Source organism: Pieris napi, chromosome 4 (assembly GCF_905475465.1).
Source record: "Pieris napi chromosome 4, ilPieNapi1.2, whole genome shotgun sequence".
Lineage (NCBI taxonomy): Eukaryota > Metazoa > Arthropoda > Insecta > Lepidoptera > Pieridae > Pieris > Pieris napi.
Window position 1 is genome coordinate 13,551,806 of NC_062237.1, and position 22,310 is coordinate 13,574,115.

General features: G+C 41.4%; 2 protein-coding genes across 5 annotated transcripts; one reads left to right on the forward strand and one right to left on the reverse strand.

Annotated features, from left to right (window-relative positions):
- Position 1: 1 nt before the first annotated feature.
- On the reverse strand, positions 2 to 4,706 carry LOC125049146 (ras-related protein Ral-a). Of its 4 annotated transcripts, none has more exons than XM_047648273.1 (4): positions 4,093 to 4,392; positions 1,391 to 1,558; positions 973 to 1,308; positions 2 to 137 (listed from the first exon to the last, which is right to left on the reverse strand). In XM_047648273.1, exons 1-4 carry the CDS (start codon positions 4,144 to 4,146, stop codon positions 39 to 41), a joined length of 657 nt encoding a protein of 218 aa, XP_047504229.1. In that variant the 5' UTR covers positions 4,147 to 4,392; the 3' UTR covers positions 2 to 38. The 4 variants fall into 4 exon arrangements, with proteins under 4 accessions (XP_047504229.1, XP_047504230.1, XP_047504228.1 ...); XM_047648274.1 differs by lacking the exons at positions 2 to 137; positions 4,093 to 4,392 and adding exons at positions 219 to 838; positions 4,527 to 4,706; XM_047648272.1 differs by lacking the exon at positions 2 to 137 and adding an exon at positions 219 to 838.
- A 4,684-nt stretch (positions 4,707 to 9,390) lies between these two features.
- Positions 9,391 to 15,220, forward strand: LOC125048938 (GATOR complex protein MIOS). Its single transcript, XM_047647913.1, has 9 exons — positions 9,391 to 9,951; positions 10,070 to 10,264; positions 10,679 to 10,819; positions 12,444 to 12,587; positions 12,655 to 12,856; positions 12,926 to 13,328; positions 13,392 to 13,485; positions 13,550 to 14,037; positions 14,407 to 15,220. Exons 1-9 carry the CDS (start codon positions 9,825 to 9,827, stop codon positions 15,157 to 15,159), a joined length of 2,547 nt encoding a protein of 848 aa, XP_047503869.1. The 5' UTR covers positions 9,391 to 9,824; the 3' UTR covers positions 15,160 to 15,220.
- The last annotated feature ends 7,090 nt before the right edge of the window (positions 15,221 to 22,310 follow it).

Consider the following 22,310-nt stretch of genomic DNA (forward strand, 5'->3'; position numbering starts at 1 on the left):
ACTCTCCCGCTCTTCGGCTCCGCGAAAGGGACGCGGAGTCAGACGACGGCGCAGCACCGTCTCCCTTCTTCCGCGCCGGCCTCCGCGGCGAGCCCCGTCTTGAGAGCCGACGTGGCGCGGATCAGGGTAAGGAAGGCCTGAAAAAGCTCGCACTGTACATCGGCGGACGCCGGACGAGTCGTTCCGGGAAGTGGACGGGAGAAGAGACGACAGACGGGTTTTGCAAATCGATATATCTTTATTCATCACAAACGTATCGCTCTAATATACATCGCGTAAACATCGATAACTTATCACTTAACTCTATTCGTACAACACTCGCTCGGTTATAAAAACTATCTTATGATACGTGAACCCCGCGCCGCTGCTCCAAAGCAATAAATAATTTCCGGCAGCGGCCGGGCCTATTCGAGTAGATCGCCTTTGTCGGGCGACGATAGCCGACGCGAAGTGCCGAAGCGGAAGAAGCGCGCGATCCTGCGCGTGCGCCTTTCGTCCCCGACGCGACGACTAAATATTACATATCCCACAAAGTACGACAACATTAATTAATAATTAAAATAAGTTTGCGGTGCATTACATAAAGTTAACACAGACGCCGAGCACTCGAAGCCGAACCGCGACAGTTCGGTGACAATTATCACCGTTACAGTTAGCGCGAGCGACAAACACGATAGCGACTCGGGAGCGGGTCTTCTCGAGGGGCGGAGGGCGAAGGGGGCGCCTACAAGATGGCGCACTTGATTTTCCTTCTCTTCTTTCCGCGCACGTCGCCGTTGGTGGCGCGGCCGTCGTCCGACTTGCGCGACCGGATCTCCCGCATCAGGTCGAAGAACACCTGCGCACACCAGCAGCGCACGGTCAGTGAGAGGAAAAGCGAGACGAAAAGCGAGACGAAAAGCGAGACAAAAAGCGAAACGAAAAGCGAGACGGACAGGGCGCCGAGCGGCGCGTGCGAGCGTGAGGCCTCACCTTGTCGACGTTGTCGCGCGTCTTGGCCGAGGTCTCGACGTAGGGCACGTGCCACGCGGCGGCGCGCTCCCGGCAGACGTCGAGCGGCACCCGGCGCTTGTCGGCGAGGTCCGACTTGTTGCCGACCAGCAGGAAGGGGATGTTGTCGTCGTTCTTCACGCGCAGGATTTGCTCGCGGAACTCCTGCGTCGCGTCGAAGCTCTCGGGCTCCGTGATGGAGAAGACGCACAGGAAGCCCTCGCCCGAGCGGAAGTAGTTGTCGCGGATGGCGGCGTAGTCCTCTTGCCCCGCCGTGTCCAGGATGTCGATCTGAACCTCCTCGCCGTCCAGCACCACCTGTATCCGACGTCGACATAAACGCACTTGCTCGTCGACGCGACGACCGAACGCCGGCCGCGAGCCACTACCGTTCCCGTACCTTCTTCCTGTAGCTGTCGGCCTTGGTGGGCTCGTAGTCTTCGACGAACTCGTCGTACATGAACTGCAGCGTGAGCGCAGACTTGCCCACTCCACCGGACCCCACCATTATCACCTTGTGCAACGTCGGCGCCGCCGCCGGCTTTTTCGACATGCTTGACGCGTTGCGCTGCAATAGTTGTATTATTACACCTAAATCCTCATAACAAGTGCCAAATATGCCAACTGTTTTGTTTTTCTTTCAATTTCTGACGCTAATGAGAACCGAACGACAGGCCAGCGATTTGCTACCTTTCCCACTTTGACACGAAAATTTAATTTTAAACACTCCGCATCGTGAAATGATAATAAAATAGTACCTATATTAAATTGTCTATTGAGTTTGTCTCTTAATTAGCTGTACATTTATTATCTTCATGAATAAATAAATAACATCAACAAGTCGTGTGTGATGCTATTTTCTAAATGAATAATACAATTTGAGGTTTGTGGCATATAACATTCGTATTGTATCGATCATAAGACAATATTAAGGCGGCCACTGACGATACGTCCATTTAGTAGACTTCCTTTTGGATGCACTCCAAATGGAAATTTATCGAGATACGGTACCATTCACAATACTTCCATGGATGCATGGCGTCACTTCGAACTTTGCAATCGTACGGAACGGAAATAAATAATACTATGGATAACAATACTTTACTGGTGGCAGCAGTTGTGTGTATTTTATTAAAAAGAAAAGAAAAAAACCTAAGAGAAGGTGGATGAAGGATTGGTTGAAACAAATAAATATTTTTATTTATTTTATAAAATAAAATATATATTTATTTAAAAATAGAAATACTTTTATATTCTTCTATTACTTCCAACACAAAGTTACGCGCGGACAAAGACATAATAAAAAAAAATTATAACGCTTGACAAATACACAGCACATGCACCACCATCGACATCAAAACATAAACTGAAACAGAAACCTCAAAAAAATGGACGCCGTTTCGCCCATTCACGGACAATTCGGACTGCTTCCATATGTCATTGTTCTTGTCGGTAATGAATATGTCATGAAGTGGCACACTGAATGATAGAAAGCGTATCGTGTCAACTACTGTAGTGTTAACGAGTTTACCTAGTGGGAACGAGGCCACCCGATTCCCATAACACACCGACACGTAGCGCCTGTTCAGCAGAACGTGTCCTAGTCACCGTTACAAAAGCCGGGGATGACACTTAACGAAGAGAAGAGAGTAGTACGAAATATACGCAAGAAAAAAAAATCCAAACCAAGCTATACCGGAAAATAAGTACTCATTATTATGATTCACAGCGAACGACGCGCCCACGGTCCACGTTTAATTCCGGACTAATCTGCTTTCCGCGGGGAGCGGGTCGTTCATAATTTGCATTATAATGACACAAGAACAAAGCATCACTTGCGTATGCAATAATCTCGTTAAACCGACCGTGATTGACAACGTAAATTGATATAGAGTATTCCAAATGCAGGAACAAATTGTGTCTTTGAGCACTTGCAAACTAACGGGTGTGTGAGTAGTTATTGCCCAAATCATAATGTGTGTTTGAATTCCTCAATATCGTAAATAGTATTGAGTATCTCGCGTTTTCAGATACGTGCCAGCTTATTAAACTCAATTTAAATAAATAGAATGAAAACTAAAATACCAAGTAAAAGAAATTTGCTAAAGATAAAAAAATTGTGTAATTAGTTTTTATTAATACACATAATGTACAAATTAACATTGGATTAACAAGCTATTTAAAAAGAATAAAGCTATTTAAATGCTATGCTAATTAAGACGGTAATAACACTTGTTACTCCTTTTTCTTAAATAGGCTCTTGAACCATATCACATAGTACAACCAATGGATGTGTTTGGACTTCCTGGAGTCTTGCACAATAATTGTTTGTCTCTAAATATTGCTACTAAGAACAATGAATTTATAAAAGAAAAATCTGATTCAAGAATGTGCCTCTCCCAAAAAGACATGTTATTCTACTTAGGGTCTATCACACGCACACAGCAAGCCAGTAAATAATTTTCAAGTATAAGCATTTTAATCTATGGGGATAATTTTACAATAACACCTCTTTTAAGTCAAACCCCGATAAGTGGCAATAATATTTGTAATCCATTCCATCCAAATTGGAAACTTTATAACACAATTTTATTGTCTCCCTTCAAGTTTGACATATAAAAGTTATACTGTATGTAGATTTTGTTAGTGTTTATTTAAAACTGATATAATAGATAACTAAATAACATTACAAGCTTTAGTGTATACATTTTTATTCTTCAAGGTATAATCTCTATGTACCTAGTCTACAAAAATAATGATAATTAATAAAAGATTTTTGCTGTACAAGTATCAAAAAATAAAGTATGAAAATGTTCTTGTTTACAATCTGGTAACAGATATTGTTATGTGGCAGGAATGTTATAGAATTTCAATGTTATTGAGTGGTGTGTAATGTTTAAATTTCATAGAAGTCTACATTAAGTAAATGAAAGCAATGCTTGTCAATGTAATTTCAAGTCATTATTTACTTCAATCTACATGACAAGACAGTCGGAGACTGTCTCAAGAACTTAAAACTTAACAAATTAAAGTTAGCAACTCTACAAAAGAGAAACCCAGCGCAAAACAATCCTGGGAAGTTTGTTTTTATAGTAGCAGTACCTTTTGTTCTTCCAAGAAAGTTGTAGATAGCTTATATGCTATGGTTGAGAACATTACATAGAATTATTAGAACCTCCACAGATTTTAAAATATCTGTGTAATCTCATATTGCAATGAAACAATATTCATAGTATATTTAACACTTTAAAGTTTGTATTATTAAGTAGTGTCACAATATCTTTATGGGTTTAACTTAACACAATACAATGAACTTATCAATTTTATTAGCGATATGACCGTAACAGAATTTAACGGCCACCAAACTAAGCCCTCTCGTCTACCTACAACTCCAGTCACGTCAACATGTCAGAAACTGGGTTCTGAAGAGAGCAACTGGCGAGGCGTTGCCACCGTAGTAAACAATCACGTCACTAATCTAGTCTACACCCCAAAATGGCTTTAGCCTGCATTCCACTAAACTTAACATGACTTACCAGTGCTAAGAGAGAACCTTCACCAATTATCCAACTAATACATAGAATTATTCGAAACTTATATTGTCACTGCTATCCGTAGTTATTTACTTTCTTAGTTAAAGACAAAATTTCTCTATAAAAATGTAAAATAATCTTAAATTACTACCAACACTACCAAGTATCAACTATTACAAATCACAATACTTTAGTCTTTTACTCTTGAAATCGACGTTTGACAGTTTATTGTTTTTTTAGTCGCTATGTGCAATGTCAATAGTCCTCTGTCAATCTGTTTAATGTAAAAAGCTTCAAATCTGGTTACATTCTTTCAACTAGTTGACTTAACAACCTATTTTTATGAATAACAGTAAAAGGAGGTTAGATAAGAAAATTAAAAATAAAAATCAGATTTGACGTTAGTGATGATCAAAATTATTCTGTTGTTGTGTTTTTTCTTTAATAAAGTTTTTTGGGTTTAAAGTATAGTTTTAAACATGTTGGTCCTTCTTGAACCGGATTATATAGTGTAATAAGTGCAAAAAACAACTGTGTAAAAGGCTAAGTACTTATTTCTGCGAGTTGGATTATTTGTTGGAATTTTCGAAAAGTCAAGGTCAACCTACGCAGAGTTTTTTAACAACAAATTATGGCGAGACCACCCCGATTAGAGCTAAATTACCTCCTTTTACGACTGGACAAGTTTTAAAGATTTGTTTAAGGCTCTCGTACATGACAACGTGCATCTAACAACAATTGAAAAACATCATTATTTAAAAACTAGTTTATCGGGAGAGGCTGAACAACTTCTAAAACATTTTGCACTCACGGAGGCTAATTACGATAAGGATTGGAGCACACTTGAGAGTAGATACAATAACAAACGTATGATTGTCACTACAATAATTAGCCGCCTTTTAAATCAAAAGAAGATGATCACAGAATGTTTTAAAAGCTTAAAGGAAATTTTAGATACTACGAAGGAATGTTTGAATTCTCTTGATAATCTCGGCGTGGATACCTCCACATGGGATGCAATCATCGTACTTTACCATTTTATCATTATTTTTAGAAAATCGTTTTCGTTCTATGGAGATGGTAAAAGTTACTCACAAAAAAGACCAACCGCAGAAAAAGGACTTAGTTAACAATTATACAACCCAAAAACCCACAAATATGAAATCATTTGTCACAGAAGTAAACAGCGAATGCACTTATTGCTCACAAAACCATTATATTTGTCATTGTAAAGAATTCGCCGCATTAGATGTTCCTCAACGTCACGATTTTATTAAGAAGAATGGCATTTGTTTTAATTGCCTTGTAAAGGGTCTCTCCGTTAATGCGTGTTGGCAGAGCACTAATTGAAGAAAATGTCGACGACATCACACTCTGCTGCACTTCACAAACCCTAACAAGTTCACATCAGTGCCAGAAAGCGATGCAGCAACATCCAGTACACCTGAAACAAGCCAAACCACATCAACCGTCGTTTACAAAGCTGAGGTTGACAGCGACAGTGAAGAAGTAATATTGGCAACTGCACGAATTGCAGTTAAGTTGAGGAACGGTGATACTATAGTCTTGAGAGCACTGATTGATCCGTAATCAAACTTTGTTACTAAAGCGGCAGCTCAACTGCTTAATCTCGAGCGCACTTCAATCAGCGGAAAAAATACTGGCATATCATCTATACCGCTGACAACAAAGTCACAAGTTAAGTTGAACTTTCATGCTATTAGAAATCCATCACACATGATCACATCTAAGGCGTACGTCCTTAGACGAATAAATTCGAGATTACCATCACAAGAGCTACTATCAGATACCTGGCCTTCTTCTGAGATTTCGGATCTTGCGGATCCACACTTTCACAAGCCAGGATCTATCGACGTGCTATTAGGTGCAGTTGTATATGCGCATATTATTCTTGACGGAATAATAAAACGCAATGAGTCTCTGGTCACTTTGAACTCAAGATTGGGATGGCTAGTAAGCGGCGAAGTTGCGCAATCTGGCCATCAGTCACACAATGTAGTTGTTATGCACACAGAATTCGAAGTTGATCAGTTGCGACGTCAGTTTTGGGAGATCAATGAATATTCACCAAACGTGAAGCCTCTGTCGAAATGCAGTGTGAAGAGCATTTTAAGAAAACTCACACTCGAAACACTGTCGGTCGATATGAGGTTAGACTACCCTTCAAGGACGAAGACGCTCCAAATTTAGGCAACTCCAGACAACTTGCTTTGAAGCCTTTACTTCAGATGGAGAATAAGTTTAAGCGAAGACCCGAGTTTCACGAAGAATACTGCAAGTTCATGAGGCAATATGAGTCACTCGGTCACATGGAGGTCGTCCCTGAAACAGAAAAGAAGAATAGAGCTTATCACCTACCACATCATGCTATTCTGCGTGCTTCGAGCCTCACTACAAAGTTGCGCGTAGTTTTTGACGGAAGCGCTAAACCTGTAGACGGAAACTCACTTAACGATGAGCTACTCATCGGCCCACCGCTGCAACAAGATATACGAGAATTAGTAACACGGTGGAGACAACATAAGTACTGCATAGTAGCTGATATACAACAAATGTACCGACAGATACTTATCTCAAAGCAAGACACTGATTACCAGAGAATCTTGTGGCGCGAGTCATCGGAAGATCCGATTAGAGAATATCGGTTACTTACCGTCACATATGGCAGTTCATGCGCTCCATATCTTGCCATAAGGACACTTCATCAACTTGCAGAAGACGAACGTGAAGAGTTTCCTGAAGCTGAGCTTCTAAAAACTGATCTCTATATGGACGATTTGATGACGGGCTCATCTACAGAAGAAGACACTCAACGGCTTCAACGTCGCTTAACTGAACTGTTTAAACGTGGCGGTTTTCTTCTACATAAGTGGTCGTCTAATAGTGAAACTGTTTTAAATGAAATTCCCGATTCGAAAAAGGCATTAAAAAGTTCAGTGAATATTAAAATGGATGATTCGGTGAAAGCTTTGGGCATAGCCTGGATACCACAAAGTGATATATTTGAACTGGTAGTTAATTTACCTCATGACAACGATGTTGTTACAAAACGAAGTGTGCTATCTGCGATAGCAAAAACGTTTGACCCTCTGGGTTGGCTAGCACCTTGCTTAGTTATGTTAAAAATGTTTATGCAGAAGTTGTGGCTAGCCGGCCTGGACTGGGACTCTGAACTTCCAGAAGACCTGAAAACTGAATGGCAGAATTACCTGACTAATTTTGAACACATGCAAGCCATTCAGCTTCCACGTTGGTTAGGGATTGCAAATAATGTAAAAATTGAATTGCACGGTTATTGTGACGCCTCTTGCGCCGCCTACGCTGCGGTTATTTACATCAGAGTCATCACGGACAATGAGATAAAAGTAAGTCTGGTCGCAGCCAAAACAAAAGTCGCTCCTGTTAAACAGATCTCATTGCCACGTCTTGAACTTTGTGGAGCAGTCCTATTGTCTAAATTGATACTGTATGTCAAATCTAGTCTAAATATTGATGATAATTGTGTATTTGCTTGGACAGATTCCACAATAGTTTTGGCTTGGTTGCGTAAAACTCCAAATACTTGGAAGCCATTCGTTGGTAATCGCACAACCGAAATCTTGAATGATACGAATAGTAGTCAATGGCATCATATTAAGTCTGCGGATAACCCCGCAGACTGCGCCTCACGCGGTATCAGTCCTAGCGAGCTGATGCAGTCACAACTATGGTGGGAAGGTCCAGTCTTTCTTCGCGAGTCTGTTGAGATTTGTTACCCTAATATCACTATACCTGCAACCACACTCGAAGCAAAACCGAGAGCAAAAGTTAGTTATTTATGCACCTCTGAACCCAATGAATGTACTATGTACCTCAATAGATACTTAAATCTACTTAGACTTATACGTGTGACAGCCTATTGCTTTCGATTCTTGCGGCTATGTAAAGATAAGGTTCTCAAAAGAAACGATAACATAAAACTGACATATCTCACTACTGATGAAATTAAAAATGCATTAAAAACTTGCATTCGAATGTCACAGTCTGTTTACTTTGAAAGTGAAATAGGATTTTTATCACAGAGCAAACCTATCCCAAAAAATGTCGGTGGACGTCTTGTAAATGCTCAAATACCACCTGATATGAAGTCTCCTATAATCTTACATCACAAATGTAACTTAGCAAAGTTGATTGTAATTGATGCTCATTTGAGAACACTACATGGTAGAAATTCGCTCACATTAAATGTTGTCCATAAAAAATATTGGATTCTCCGAGCAAAAAACTTGGTAAAAAAGATTTTAAGATTATGTAAACCTTGTTTTACCCAAATTGCACGACCTATGACTCCGTTAATGGGTAATTTACCACAGTGCAGAGTGAGTCCGTCACGCCCATTTTTGACCAGCGGCGTAGACTTTTGTGGTCCATTTACGCTGAAACTGTACTCTGGTAGATGCACAAAAACTTGTAAAGCTTACATAAGTGTGTTTTTGTGTATCTGGTTAGTTCACTATCCACTGCTTCAGAGCCTTAATTAAATTATAGTTCATAGTCTTCTTTTGTAGATTCTCATTCTATTTAAGTTAAGGTTCAGATGTTTGTATCTTCCACGGTTAAAGGACTCATATAGTCCTTGGGCCGCGGCATGTTTAATGTAAAAAGCTTCAAATCTGGTTACATTCTTTCAACTAGTTGACTTAACAACCTATTTTTATGAATAACAGTAAAAGGAGGTTAGATAAGAAAATTAAAAATAAAAATCAGATTTGACGTTAGTGATGATCAAAATTATTCTGTTGTTGTGTTTTTTCTTTAATAAAGTTTTTTGGGTTTAAAGTATAGTTTTAAACACAATCTACCGTAGTGAGTACTGAGTAGTGACTGTTACTTAAACGATACCGGTGATCAAAGTTGAGTGATTATCCTCAAGGATTATTTACATTTTAAACACGAACGCCAACGTTCAGTAATATATTAATAAATCACATTTACCTGCTATATTATTATATACAAATGTACTCCGTTATTATTCAAAATAAAGTCTATGGCTTACAGTACATTATATATAGAAGGGTCTATGATAACCTCAGACCTCTACAGACTACAGTCTACTTGATCTGTGACTAGAGCCACAGTTTAAATTTTATTGGGATTTATTTGAAATCAAATAATATTATTATTGGTGTTTGGATTTGTTATCGTAATTATTTATGATATCGTTAACGATTCACTGTTTTATTTGACTTTATTATTTATCATGAATATATAGTAAATTACGCTAAGTAAAAGACCCGTAGAATGTTATCTACTAGCAAATCCGATATTATTTGGTCTCCAGTACACCATGATAAGTTTATTGTGTGGGGTCATGATATAACTCTTTACGAGGTTGCTCGGATTAAAGATATTGAGAAAAAGACATCGTGTACGTATCGACTTAATTAAATGTTACTATCTGGGATAGACCCCATTAGTCAATAACTTATACTTTCTGACCTAATAAAAACATTATTTGTTTCATTACAATATTTATTATTTTTTAGATACACAAATCTCATCCACTCGTGGTGCTACAGTGATTGCTTCACAAAGTGGAAATGGTGTTCGCTGTGTAGATATTAGTGCTATTTCTGACCAACCAGACCCCATCCTGGCATTAGGTCTAGAAAGTGGACGAGTCACACTCACAAGTCTAAAACAGGCCTATGACCCTCTAGGTCTTATCGGAAAAGAATTTGGTAAAAAATAGCCACTTGTGCCATCATTACTGCTTCCTGCTGCTACTCTAGATTCTTATCATTTTATGTATTTGTTTGCTGACCACTCATTTCAATGCCAATTATAGGATTTCTTGTCATATTCTGCCCATTTCTAATTTATGTCTTATTTGTAATATAAATTGGTATTATATTTGATTTAATAAAAATTTTCAATTAAATTAATTCAGGATACTGCTTTCAATGACTGATTCAATGACAACAAGTGACTTCAGCCTCACTTAAGAACAGCATCTTTTAAATAACTTTACTATGTCTGTGATATAATATTGAGATTTTTTCTTTATTACCTCTCTTAATTTAAATTGTCTAGTTTATTTGCTTGATCTTATGTTTTCTTTTAGTATTTTTGCATTATGTAGGGATTGTTTGCAGCTGCAAGGTATCCTAGAGCTTGCAACAGTGTGGCATGGAGCCATACGGAAAGCAATCTGTTGGCTGTGGGGATGGACAAGCACCGTGCAGATAACTGTGTACTATTGTGGGATATGAATGCTAGTGACGAAATAACTGGAGGTCAGTCATTTCCTGTTTCTTTAAACTCAAACTCAAACTCAAAATATCTTTATTCAAGTGGGTAACCAAGTACACTTTTGAATCGTCAAGTTAAATTAATCGTAAATTTACATTTACTACCAGTTCGCAAGTCAAGGGTGTAGAGCGGGTAAGAAGAACTGGCAAGAAACTTTCCGCCACTCTTTTTAATCGCCAGGTATTGTCATACAAATTGTTTGAACTGGAGCAATTCAATCCCAAGGATTAGGATCATTTAAGTAGTCCTCAAATTTATAAAAAGCTTTGTTGATTAGTTTTCGTTTAACGAGGGCTTTGAATTTATTTAGTGATAATACTCTAATTTCGCTTGGGAGTTTGTTGTAAAAACGAATACAATTTCCATATAAGGAGTGGTTTACCTTTTGGAGCCTGGTTTATATTTTTTTGGACATACAACAAGGCTTCAAGAATATATTGACCAGATAGTGTCATTATATTTAATTCCTTTAACTTATTCCGTACCGACTCCCTCGGAGAAACACAACAAATACCCCGAACAGCCAGCTTCTGCAGCACAAATATGGATTGAATTTTACTAAGAACATAAATGTGTATGAATAAAAATTCAATTGTGGTAGTGATTTTGGTAGATTTCTATTCAACCCGAGAGTATAGCCAGACCCAGGCACTCTTCAGAATTTTAATAAGTATAATATCTTAAATTTAGTTGACCATTTTATGAAAACTAGCATTCTAGAAGCATTATTAACAATGGCGTTATACCTAATGTGGTAGGAAAGATAAATTTCTATCTAGTATAACTCCTAAATCCCTTATCTCATCTACCTGGAGTACTCCGTTAATAGTAGATATATTTGAGGGGACTGGTAGTTTGTAGTTTCTTTTCAGTAAAAGTGATTTAAAACCATTTTATTATGATCGCACCGCCCCACAACATCACTTTGCAATAACTCCATATCTCGAGTGCTATTATTTACTTTAAAAATGTTCATATCATCCGCACACAAAGAAAAATGACTGACAAACAAACCTATATCGAGATTTGAGTATTGGGCATCGAGGCGATTCAAAAATCTTAGCAAATGTGATTAAAATAGAAATTGGTCTGTAGTTTGTAACAATATTTGTCTCACCCTTTTTAAATGTTTATATTATATATTTATTGCCGATTAATTTATCGCAACGAGTAGGTACGGAGCAATTTAAATTCATACTCATCGCGGAGGTTACCAAATTTTCTAAATTTTTTCCGAAGCTTATTTTCTCTTTAAGTAGTTAATATGTAGTAGCTTTATAAAACCACGGCGGGTAATAAGATTTTAAGATTTTCGTACGAGGCACGTGAGCTGTAATGGTACCATCAATTTCGTTATAAATAAAATGCTGTAACCATGTCATCGATTACCACTTACATTTAGGTGATTATCTGATTCCTGAAGAATTAAAACAACATGAGAAAGAACTAAATCCAATATTCTCATATCTATTAAGAACATAATTGTATTTATTATTAATTGTTTTAAATGCATGATGCTAGTTGTTTAATTTGTGTTAAGAGAAACTTTGCTGGAATTTTTGATAGTCTAGCACTTAAATAATGAAAGGCTGCGACCGGATGCTTTAGAGACGGGTGCGGGTGAACGTGCACGAGCGGTGGCGGAGCGCGGCGCGGGCGACGCGGTGCAGGCCCTGGCCTGGTGCGGTTTCGCCCCGCGAACTCTCGCCGTCTGCCTAAACCTGCGAAACGTCAAGATATTCGATCTCAGAGGTATGTCTTCCTCCCGATGAGTTTCGATATCGTCGACGCCCGTTTGACGCTTCGTTCGACGTGACAGAAAGCGGAGGCAAGGCGGCCGGAGTCGCGGCGGGAGCGGGTTCGACGCGCTGGATGGGCGTTTGCGCGGAGCGCGAGGCGTACCTGCTGGCGGCTCGCGGTGATTCCGCCTTGGGAGTGTGGGACGCACGTTCGCTTCACTCGCCGCTGCTGATGCTGCCTCAGCCGCGGCCACCGCGCAAGGTGCAGTGGTGCCCCACCAGGTAGGTCGCGATAACCCGCGAGACCGAAAACGTGGGCGTCGATACAGAGCATCGAGATGTAATTTTCAGGCGCAACCTCCTTCTGTCTCTGCGTCGTGACTCGAGCACTCTGCGTCTTCACGACATCCAGCGGGCGACCGATTTCAAGTCGCCGGAAGCCGTCGAAACCGCGGGGAGCGACGAGGGAGGCGCGGGCGAAGCCGTCGAGCGCGAAGTGTCGCCGGGCGGAGGTCCGCTGGCGTCGTTCGCGTGTCACCCGGCGCACCGCGCGCGGTTGCTAGCGCTCGCGACGGGCGGCGCGCTGCTGGAGCACACGGTGGGCGAGCGCGTGACGCTGGCGTGGGGTGCCGGAGGCGCGCTGGTGTGGGCGGCCGGGGGGCACCTGCGAGCGCCTCCCGCCGTCTTTGCCGCCGACCGCGACGACCTCGCGCAGCGGACGCGTAGGCGCGCCGAAGCCGACTACGGCCTGAAGGTAAGCAACTCGCGCCTCGAGCTCGCGCCTCGAGCTCCTCGCTGACTCCGGCCGCTTTCGCAGGTCGACCTTTGGCAGAACGCCGAGCTGGCCGAGGACGAGGAGTTGGCGGGTCTCTGGCACTTTTTGGCGCTGAGCAAGTCGCTCGTCGAGGATGGTCAGTGTCGCCTCGCGATATTTTCTCCGTGTCCTTCGATCTTTTGACGAGTTTAATGTATCAGGATGCATCCGCAACGGCGGATGGAAGCATCCGGGCGTTCGCTGCGTGCTGCCGGGGGCGGGGGAGGGCTCGTACAGGTCGGAGGCGACGCCGGCGCTTCTGCCCGACATGCCCAGTCGGAAGGTGCTGCTCTACCGGAGTCCCGAGCGAACGCGCGCCCTGCAGCTGCTCGGCTGGGGCTGGGGCTGGGAGAACGCGCTGGCGGGTGTCGAGCGCGCCGAGGCCGAGGGCAAGCCGTGCCGGGCCGCCGCGCTCGCCGTCTTCCACCTGCGCGTGCGCACCGCGCTGGACGTGCTGTCACGCGCTCGCTCGCCGCGCCTCCGCGTGGCGGCGCTGGCGCTGGCGGCGGGCGGCGGCGCGCCCGACGAGCGCCTGTGGCGGGACTCGCTGGCGGCGGCGGCGCCGGCTCTGCCCGACCCTTATCTGCGCGCGCTGCTGCACTTTCTTGCCGCCACCGCGCAGGCGCATCCCGACTTCAGCGCCGTGCTGGTGACGCTTAAATTATTTAGCACAATAACGATATACTGCATATTGCTGTTTCTTATCTTCTTGAGCGATAAAAGTTGTTCTTTAGGATAATTTTACCTTTTCCATGAGGCTTCTCTTGATTTTCCAATTTCTTCAAAACTTCTGTTTATTCCATGATTTTTCCCATTTAAAGTAGATAGTTTAAATATGTAACTATTAGAAAAAAGTCAAACGGTCTCCCCGCTCAGCTAGTTAGGCGGCGCCAACATTTATTTATTTATTTATTACACAAATACATACATATTATAAGGATGGCCCGATTTTAATATTGATGTATGTATTTATTGTAAAATATACAAATGGTGGACGGGTGCGTCGCGTCTGTCGCAGAACGAGACGGAGATGCGGCTCGAGGACCGCGTGGCGTTCGCGTGCCTCTACCTGTCCGACCGGCACCTGCACGAGTACGTGGAGCGAGCCCACGCCGGCCTCAGCGAGCGAGGGGCCCTCGCGGGCGTCGTCCTGTGCGGGCTCGGGTCCGACGGCCTGACGCTGCTGCAGCGCTGGCTCGAGCGCACCGGCGACGTGCAGTCGGCGGCTCTGCTGGCCGCGCGTTGCTGCCCTCCCGATCTCGTGCGCGATGCGCGCGTGCAGCGCTGGCTGGCCGCCTACCGCGCCCTCCTCGACGGATGGCGGATGTGGTGGGCGCGATGCGCGCTCGACACGTGGCTCGGCGCGGCCGACGGCGAGGAGCGCACTCGCCGCGTGGCCGTGGCGTGCACGTACTGCGGCAAGTGCGTCGCCGCGGCGCCCTCGGCGCGAGTTCGCCCGCCCTTCGCGCGTCTGCCGCCGCCGGCCGCCAAAATGAAGGTGTCGTCGTGCCCGCACTGTCGCAAGCCGCTGCCGCGCTGCGGCGTCTGCTCTCTGCACTTGGGCACGAGCGCGGTGGGCGGGGCGGGCGGCGCCGTGGGCGGCGCACCCTTCGATACGTGGTTCAGCTGGTGCGTGGCCTGTCGCCACGGCGGACACGCGGCGCACTTGCTGCACTGGTTCGGCGAACACGCGGAGTGCCCGGTGAGCTCGTGCTCGTGCCGCTGTGCCGCCCTCGATCCTCCGGACCCGCCGGACGTCCGGCGCTCTTAGCTCTGCGATGTATCGTATTGTAATCAATTTTTGTTACAAAAACAATATTTTTCTAACCGAATCTATATTTTCATTTCAAGTGCATTTGTATAATTGCGTTTGAGCCCGTCCTTTACAGCTATGACTACGCTTTGTATCAGATTCAAACGTATTTCTAATATTTCCTGGCTCTCTGCGTTTCTAAGTTGTGCAAGAAGGAGGTTACTTGTTCTTTTATTAGCCGACGAACATTGTTGTGTTGAACATTCCTGAAGAGCCTTTCAGTGTGGCACTAAGTTTTCCACGGCGGGCTGCACTGATACGATATTAGACCTGAATGTAGCGTAGCAAAGTGCCGTTTGCAGAAGTTTGAGAAGAGCATCGAACCGAAGTCCGAGAATTTTTATAACTTCATCCATTTTTAATTCCATATTTTCTTTTATAGCTTCATTATTCTGGCTTATTTTATTTAATACTTCTATTGCTTGACCGTCGTTGGAGTTTAAATCCAGCTTTATTTAAAACTTTATTGATTTCTAAAAACAATTATTTCCCTTCACAAATCGTTTGGCAGCCTAATAATAAATCATCCATGAAAAAATCGTTCAAGATACAGTGGTAAACTACTGATTTTTCCCCTTTATCATACGCTGCCCGGCGCAGCCCTGCGATTCTGTAACTCACTTCACGAACTCACACAGCGGTTTTCGCATCGGCGGTCGCTCTCAAATCAGTCGTGAAGCAGTCATTTTATGATTTGGCATTCTGAAAAGGTGGGAGCTTGTAGTTTATTGTATATCAGAATGCCAAATCATAAAATGACTGCTTCACGACTGATTTGAGAGCGACCGCCGATGCGAAAACCGCTGTGTGAGTTCGTGAAGTGAGTTACAGAATCGCAGGGCAGAGCTCTTACAGCTAGAAAAGGTGCTGAAGCCGTACCAAATGTTACCCTCAGCAAACTTAAATGTTGAATGTCTTCTTGACACACCAACCGTTGATAGTCGATATCACTCTTATCCACTTTAAACGACAAGATAAAACCGTATGACTTGAACCTAAACAATTATAACATGAATTTGAAGTCTAGACAAATTTACGACGGGCAGATATTATATCTTCACACATTCTAACATGAAACAACATTTTTATCTCTATTATTACTTATAACATTTGATTGAGTAATTTTTATATTTTTAGAATCTAAGAATAAATAAATATCCTAAATAAAATATCCCCACATTTCTAAATCATCCTTTTCCGATTCGCATATTTGTTTCTAATGCGTTGTGTGGAATGATTCCCAATACTTGTCCAAAGTCTTAGTTCGGGTTTCAATATAGGACACAGTTATTCTGTCCTTCGGAGATTACTTAAAGTTGGTAAAGGCTCGCTGAATTTTCTTTTGTATATCTTCTTGTAGTCGTATCAACGAATCCATTATAAAAACCGTTTTTTTTTACCTTATGAACAAATAAAACACCATTCTTAAGGCTGAAATTTAATACAAATTCAATTGAAATACTTATACTATTCTTGAATCAAAACAATACCGCGATTGAAGGAACCACAGGCGACATCTATTGGTTGAACATAAAACTATAATTATTTAAACACATCAGTGAGCAAATTTTTAAGTCCGGTATAGGTGAAATTTTTCTAAGTTCAGTTTGCTCGAAATTTTATAAGTTTTAGTTATTATTAACTTAGGAAAAATAGGTCATGTGGGGAATACAGTATAACCACTATTTTCGTTAAAATTTTACAAGACCACTGTTCACACTGTTAATTTTCTAAGAAATTTCTTCCTTGTGGTTACCTAAGGGTTATTTTTGCTTGACACCTCTTCTACTGCTTAATATAGATTCTCTACTTGCAGTTTTTGACTTTACAACTTTTGCTCGCTGACTTTTGGTTGGTTCTAAGCATCCCAAATAATTTCCATTATTTTGCGATCCTAATGTCTCATTATTTCCACGAAAAGCAAGACCTCTTGAAGCCAAAAATTTCACTACTGCAACAATCCTAAGCACATTCTTCCAATAGTTAATTTCTGTATTACATTGGGACAGCAACTCAGTATCAATTCGTCCAGTAGATTTCATTCTTGCAACATAATTCAGCATAAATTCCCTGAGCTGTAAACTGTTCTCATGCTCTATCAATAAGTTACTTATATGCATCCAATCTTTATATCCAGTACCAGTAGTATTAATGGTGAATAAAGGAGCCATTTTCTTTCTAAAGACTCATCATTCGTCAATTAACGAATAAAAATATTTTGACGTGATAACGTCTTTAAAATCGTTTTAGTCGGGTGACATGTTCAGAAACTTGTGTCACACCAAAACCTCACGAGCGCGATCGCAGGTATAACGAGAGAGAGACGGACCGATCTCCCGTCTCATCTCGAGCGCTGCCAGTCATTCCGTGAATGTATGAAGAAAAATGTATATCATAGTCGAATAAGTAAACTTGTCATTTTACACCCGAAATTTATCATCAAAAGTGTGAATAAAACGATAGATGTTGTTCGGGGTTGGGATAAATTATCAAGATATTTAAGGGGATAATTATTTATTTTATGAGCAATGGACTTAACTAGTGGGGTGAGATGAGATTGGGAGTCGCGCCCGGTACGAGGTCTGAACTCTGAATGCCGACTAACTTTAGTGAATATAATAAGATATAATGGAAATGAACACACAAGCAAATCATATTGCATGGTGTCATTTACATTGCAATACCTGTACGGTTGTAAATCGTACATGTTCCCGGGGGAGGAAAAGATGAGGGTTAGTAAAATGGAGGATGAACTTAAGACTAACAAGGTGATACACAAATTTTAATATTAAATGTTTATATAGTGTTTACTATATGTTATGATTAGTTGTGGGTGAGAAAATGAATTACATTTATCAATCTAGCTACAAAGATTCACTTATATTTTATTTCGTAAGGAAAAACACACGAAAGATCGGCGAGGAAGCTCGATCTTGTTTATTTACACTTTCACTTGATTGACTTTTTGAATTTAAATTACTCTTGAAAACACTTTTATTATTATGATAAAAATGCCTTTTTTCCCTAACTTCACACTCACTCACAACACTATCACTTTTCACGGGTTGTGGAGATGGCAGAGATGTGGCTTCTTTTCATCGACCTTCTCATGGTTTAAAGATTGATTACTATTATTTGTAGGTAGAAGGGATAACTTAACGACTGGGCGTTTAATAGAACCGTTCTTGGTTTTAAGAGTGACGACTCTCACCAGCCCGTCACTTCCGGGATGTAGCTCTACAACACGCCCTAAAGCCCTTTTACCGGGCGGAAGATTTTCATCTTTTATGATGACTATATCGTTCAAGTTGAGATATTTTTGAGGTCGTTTCCACTTGGATCTAATAGATAATTGTGAGAGATATTCATTCTTCCATTTGACCCAAATATCATGATAGATTTTCTGAGTTAAGTGCCATCGAGTTCTAAGATCATTTTCTTGTTTTTGTAACCATCGTGGTATTTCAAATTGCGTTATATAGGATATGTCGGTTTTTATTTTATTCCATTCTAAGGCTAATTTATGAGGTATCGGCTGATCCCATCCGAGATCAGACTTCCAAGTTTCTTGAAATAAAATTTTAAGTTTTGTAGTGACTGATGCTAGCCAGCCCAAAGGGTCATAAATTTTTGAGATTTCGGCTATTAATTGCCGTTTTTAGATTAGTGTTTGAAGGTCTTGTTGTAGATTTGGCCCTCTACACATAAGATCATTGAGGCTAAATCCACTCGAAGTTTTTGAAGAAGCATTAAAAACAACTCGCAATTTCGTAGTTGATGATTCCGCTCGTTGTACACAATGGTGCGATAAGTAGCAACCCGACTCTACGGCGGCGCGTGACACAACGGGTATCATGTGTCCGAGCTCTCTGTACTCCGATATAAATAATTTATAATCACGAGCTAAATAAGGTTTTTTAATAAGTTTATTTTCCAATTGAATAAATTGAGCGATAGACTTTGACTTCGATTCGCCCAATTTTTCCTCGAGATTTTCTTTAAAAGGCATTTTCACAACGTAACTGCCGTCGTCACGTCTTGAGGTTGTATTCTGAAAAAACGCTATACAATTTTGATCTTCCTGTGACATATTTAAGGGTTCATGAATATCTTCCACTTCCCAAAACCTTTGGATATCGTTATTAAGGATTATATTACACTGATAGGTTTTATAATTACCGGTTATTATCCATCTCAACTGCGTTTGTTGCGCAATCGGAAACCTTTCTTGAAATCTACAAATACCGTCCAAGATAATATCTGAATAAACATCAGCGCCGAATAATATATCAATAGGGCTACTTTTATAAAATTCTGAATCAGCTAATCTTATATGATTAAGCTCAGTCCAATTTGGTTTTGGCAGGGTATAGCTCGGTAAGTTCCTTACAAGTTTTTTCATAATAAATACATCCGTGTTAAAGGTATAATCATTGACTAATGATAAACACTTGATCGAGATTTTGCCCTTGCAATTGTTTTCTGTATTTCCTACCCCAGAAATATAACCATTACATTTTTGTCGAGGTATTTTTAATAATTGAGCAGCATTTTCACTAATAATTGAGATTTGTGAGCCCTGATCTAAAAGAGCTCTCATATTTTTATAAGATCCATCCGCTGCCTGTATCTTAATAATGACAGTGGCAAGTAATATTTCGGCAGGGTCACTTGGAAGAGATACTAATGTGTTAATTTCTTGTTGTTGAGGTAAATGTTTCACAACCCGGGGCACGTGTAACCTTGATCGTGAAACGTCCGGTGTCATATTATCTTTTGTAAAACATTCATGTAAAATTGTATTATGATTTTTATTACATTCTTTGCACATTAATTGCGAAAGGCATTTTTTACCTTCATGATAATGTAAACAGTTGATACAAAGGTTCAATTTTGCAATAGCATTTCTTCGTGCGAAAGGCTGCATATTCAATAATTTCTGGCATAAATGTATTCGATGATCGCTCGAATTACACACCGGACACAACTTGCGTTTTTCAATAACTTTATTACTGGAATGTGTCGGTTGCGAAATAACCTGATTTGTAGAATAAGTATACTTAGGATTATTATAACTTTGTCTAAAGTTATGATTAAAATTTTTCGAAGATGATGATTGATTATTTAAATTTTTTGAAGGTTTATATTGATTGAAGTTTTGATATGATACTTTTGGGGTGTGATTTTCTTGCTTCTTCCGTGAAGTTTCTAAGGTCATAAACTTAGTTTCTAAAAACTGCAAAAAATCTTGTAATACGGGTAATTCTCTCGGCGATTTCAAAGACTGTATATATTCATTGTACGTGTCTGCGTCTAACTTCTGAGACAATATACATACAAGGAAGGGATCCCAGGAAGAAACATTAATTCCAAGATTTTCTATCGCATTTATACTCTCGTTTGTAACATCGTGAATGCGTTTGATATGATTATACGACTGGTATTGAATATTAGGAATATTTAAGAGATTGTTAAGGTGAGATGTAAAGATTTGGCGCTTATTATCATAGCGATGACTGAGAATATTCCAGCTAATGAGATAATTATCTGAGCTTACCTGGAGATGTTGAATCAACTTCTCAGGTTCACCCTTAACCTTACTTTTGAGAAATTGTAATTTCTGCGCATTTGAAAGAGATGGGTTACTATGAATAGTTTCCGTAAAGAGATCTTTGAAGGAGACCCATTGGTTATAATTTCCCTCGAAGGTTGGTAACTCCATTTTAGGGGTTGTTTTCTCGATGTGTGATACCGACCACATCTTTTTATTGATATCCTTCTTTACTTTAATGTAATATTTTTCGTAATTTGTAAATTGCTCTTCGTATTCTCGGTTGGAACCACAAAGTTCATTGTCCAACTCCCAATGTAAGCTATCAATCGCAGTCCAACGGACTTGCAAGGTCTTTAGGATGTCTTCTAACTCCCACTTTTCCGAGATAAAGTCAAGTTCTATACTCGAGGCAGTTCTCAGAAAAGCTTTAAAATTTGTAGTTTGTTTTTTCATGAGATCAGAGGTCGATGCATTTGAGGTAGAAGGGGGTTGAAACGTTGGAGGTTGTAAGGACATAATTAATGATTATCAGAGATAACAATATAACCTTACTTGTTCAGCTGATAAGTTGATCAAGATATCCTCGCAATACCTGCAAGGTTGTACTGAATCCGAGATGTAGTGTGCCGAGGTCACAAAGTGAAGAGATGTAGTGTGCCTTCCTAAGGCACCGAATTCACGAGGTAAAGAGATGTAGTGCTTTCCTAAGGCACCGACGTCACGAGGTGAAGAGATGTAGTGCTTTCCCAAGGCACCGAGGTCACGAGGTAAAGATATGTAGTGCTTTCCTAAGGCACCGAGGTCACGAGGTGAAGAGATGTAGTGCCTTCCTAATGCACCGAGGTCACGAGGTGAAGATATGTAGTGCTTTCCTAAGGCACCGAGGTCACGAGGTGAAGAGATGTAGTGCTTTCCTAATGCACCGAGGTCACGAGGTAAAGAGATGTAGTGCTTTCCCAAGGCACCGAGGTCACGAGGTGAAGAGATGTAGTGCTTTCCTAAGGCACCGAGGTCACGAGGTGAAGAGATGTAGTGCTTTCCTAAGGCACCGAGGTCACGAGGTGAAGAGATGTAGTGCTTTCCTAAGGCACCGAGGTCACGAGGTGAAGAGATGTAGTGCCTTCCTAATGCACCGAGGTCACGAGGTGAAGATATGTAGTGCTTTCCTAAGGCACCGAGGTCACGAGGTAAAGAGATGTAGTGCTTTCCCAAGGCACCGAGGTCACGAGGTGAAGAGATGTAGTGCTTTCCTAAGGCACCGAGGTCACGAGGTGAAGAGATGTAGTGCTTTCCTAAGGCACCGAGGTCACGAGGTGAAGAGATGTAGTGCTTTCCTAAGGCACCGAGGTCACGAGGTGAAGAGATGTAGTGCCTTCCTAAGGCACCGAGGTCACGAGTTGAAGAGATGTAGTGCCTTCCTAATGCACCGAGGTCACGAGGTGAAGATATGTAGTGCTTTCCTAAGGCACCGAGGTCACGAGGTGAAGAGATGTAGTGCCTTCCTAATGCACCGAGGTCACGAGGTGAAGATATGTAGTGCTTTCCTAAGGCACCG

Excerpts from the sequence above, each read along its gene's own strand:
- LOC125048938 (XM_047647913.1), top strand. The coding sequence starts at position 9,825 with ATGTTATCTACTAGCAAATCCGATATTATTTGGTCTCCAGTACACCAT. Across the intron at positions 13,486-13,549 it reads CAAGTCGCTCGTCGAGGATG|GATGCATCCGCAACGGCGGA; the intron begins GTCAGTGTCGCC and ends TTAATGTATCAG. Across the intron at positions 14,038-14,406 it reads CCGACTTCAGCGCCGTGCTG|AACGAGACGGAGATGCGGCT; the intron begins GTGACGCTTAAA and ends CGTCTGTCGCAG.
- LOC125049146 (XM_047648272.1), bottom strand. The coding sequence starts at position 4,146 with ATGTTCTCAACCATAGCATATAAGCTATCTACAACTTTCTTGGAAGAA. Across the intron at positions 1,309-1,390 it reads CCGACAGCTACAGGAAGAAG|GTGGTGCTGGACGGCGAGGA; the intron begins GTACGGGAACGG and ends CGTCGGATACAG. Across the intron at positions 839-972 it reads CGCGCGACAACGTCGACAAG|GTGTTCTTCGACCTGATGCG; the intron begins GTGAGGCCTCAC and ends TGGTGTGCGCAG.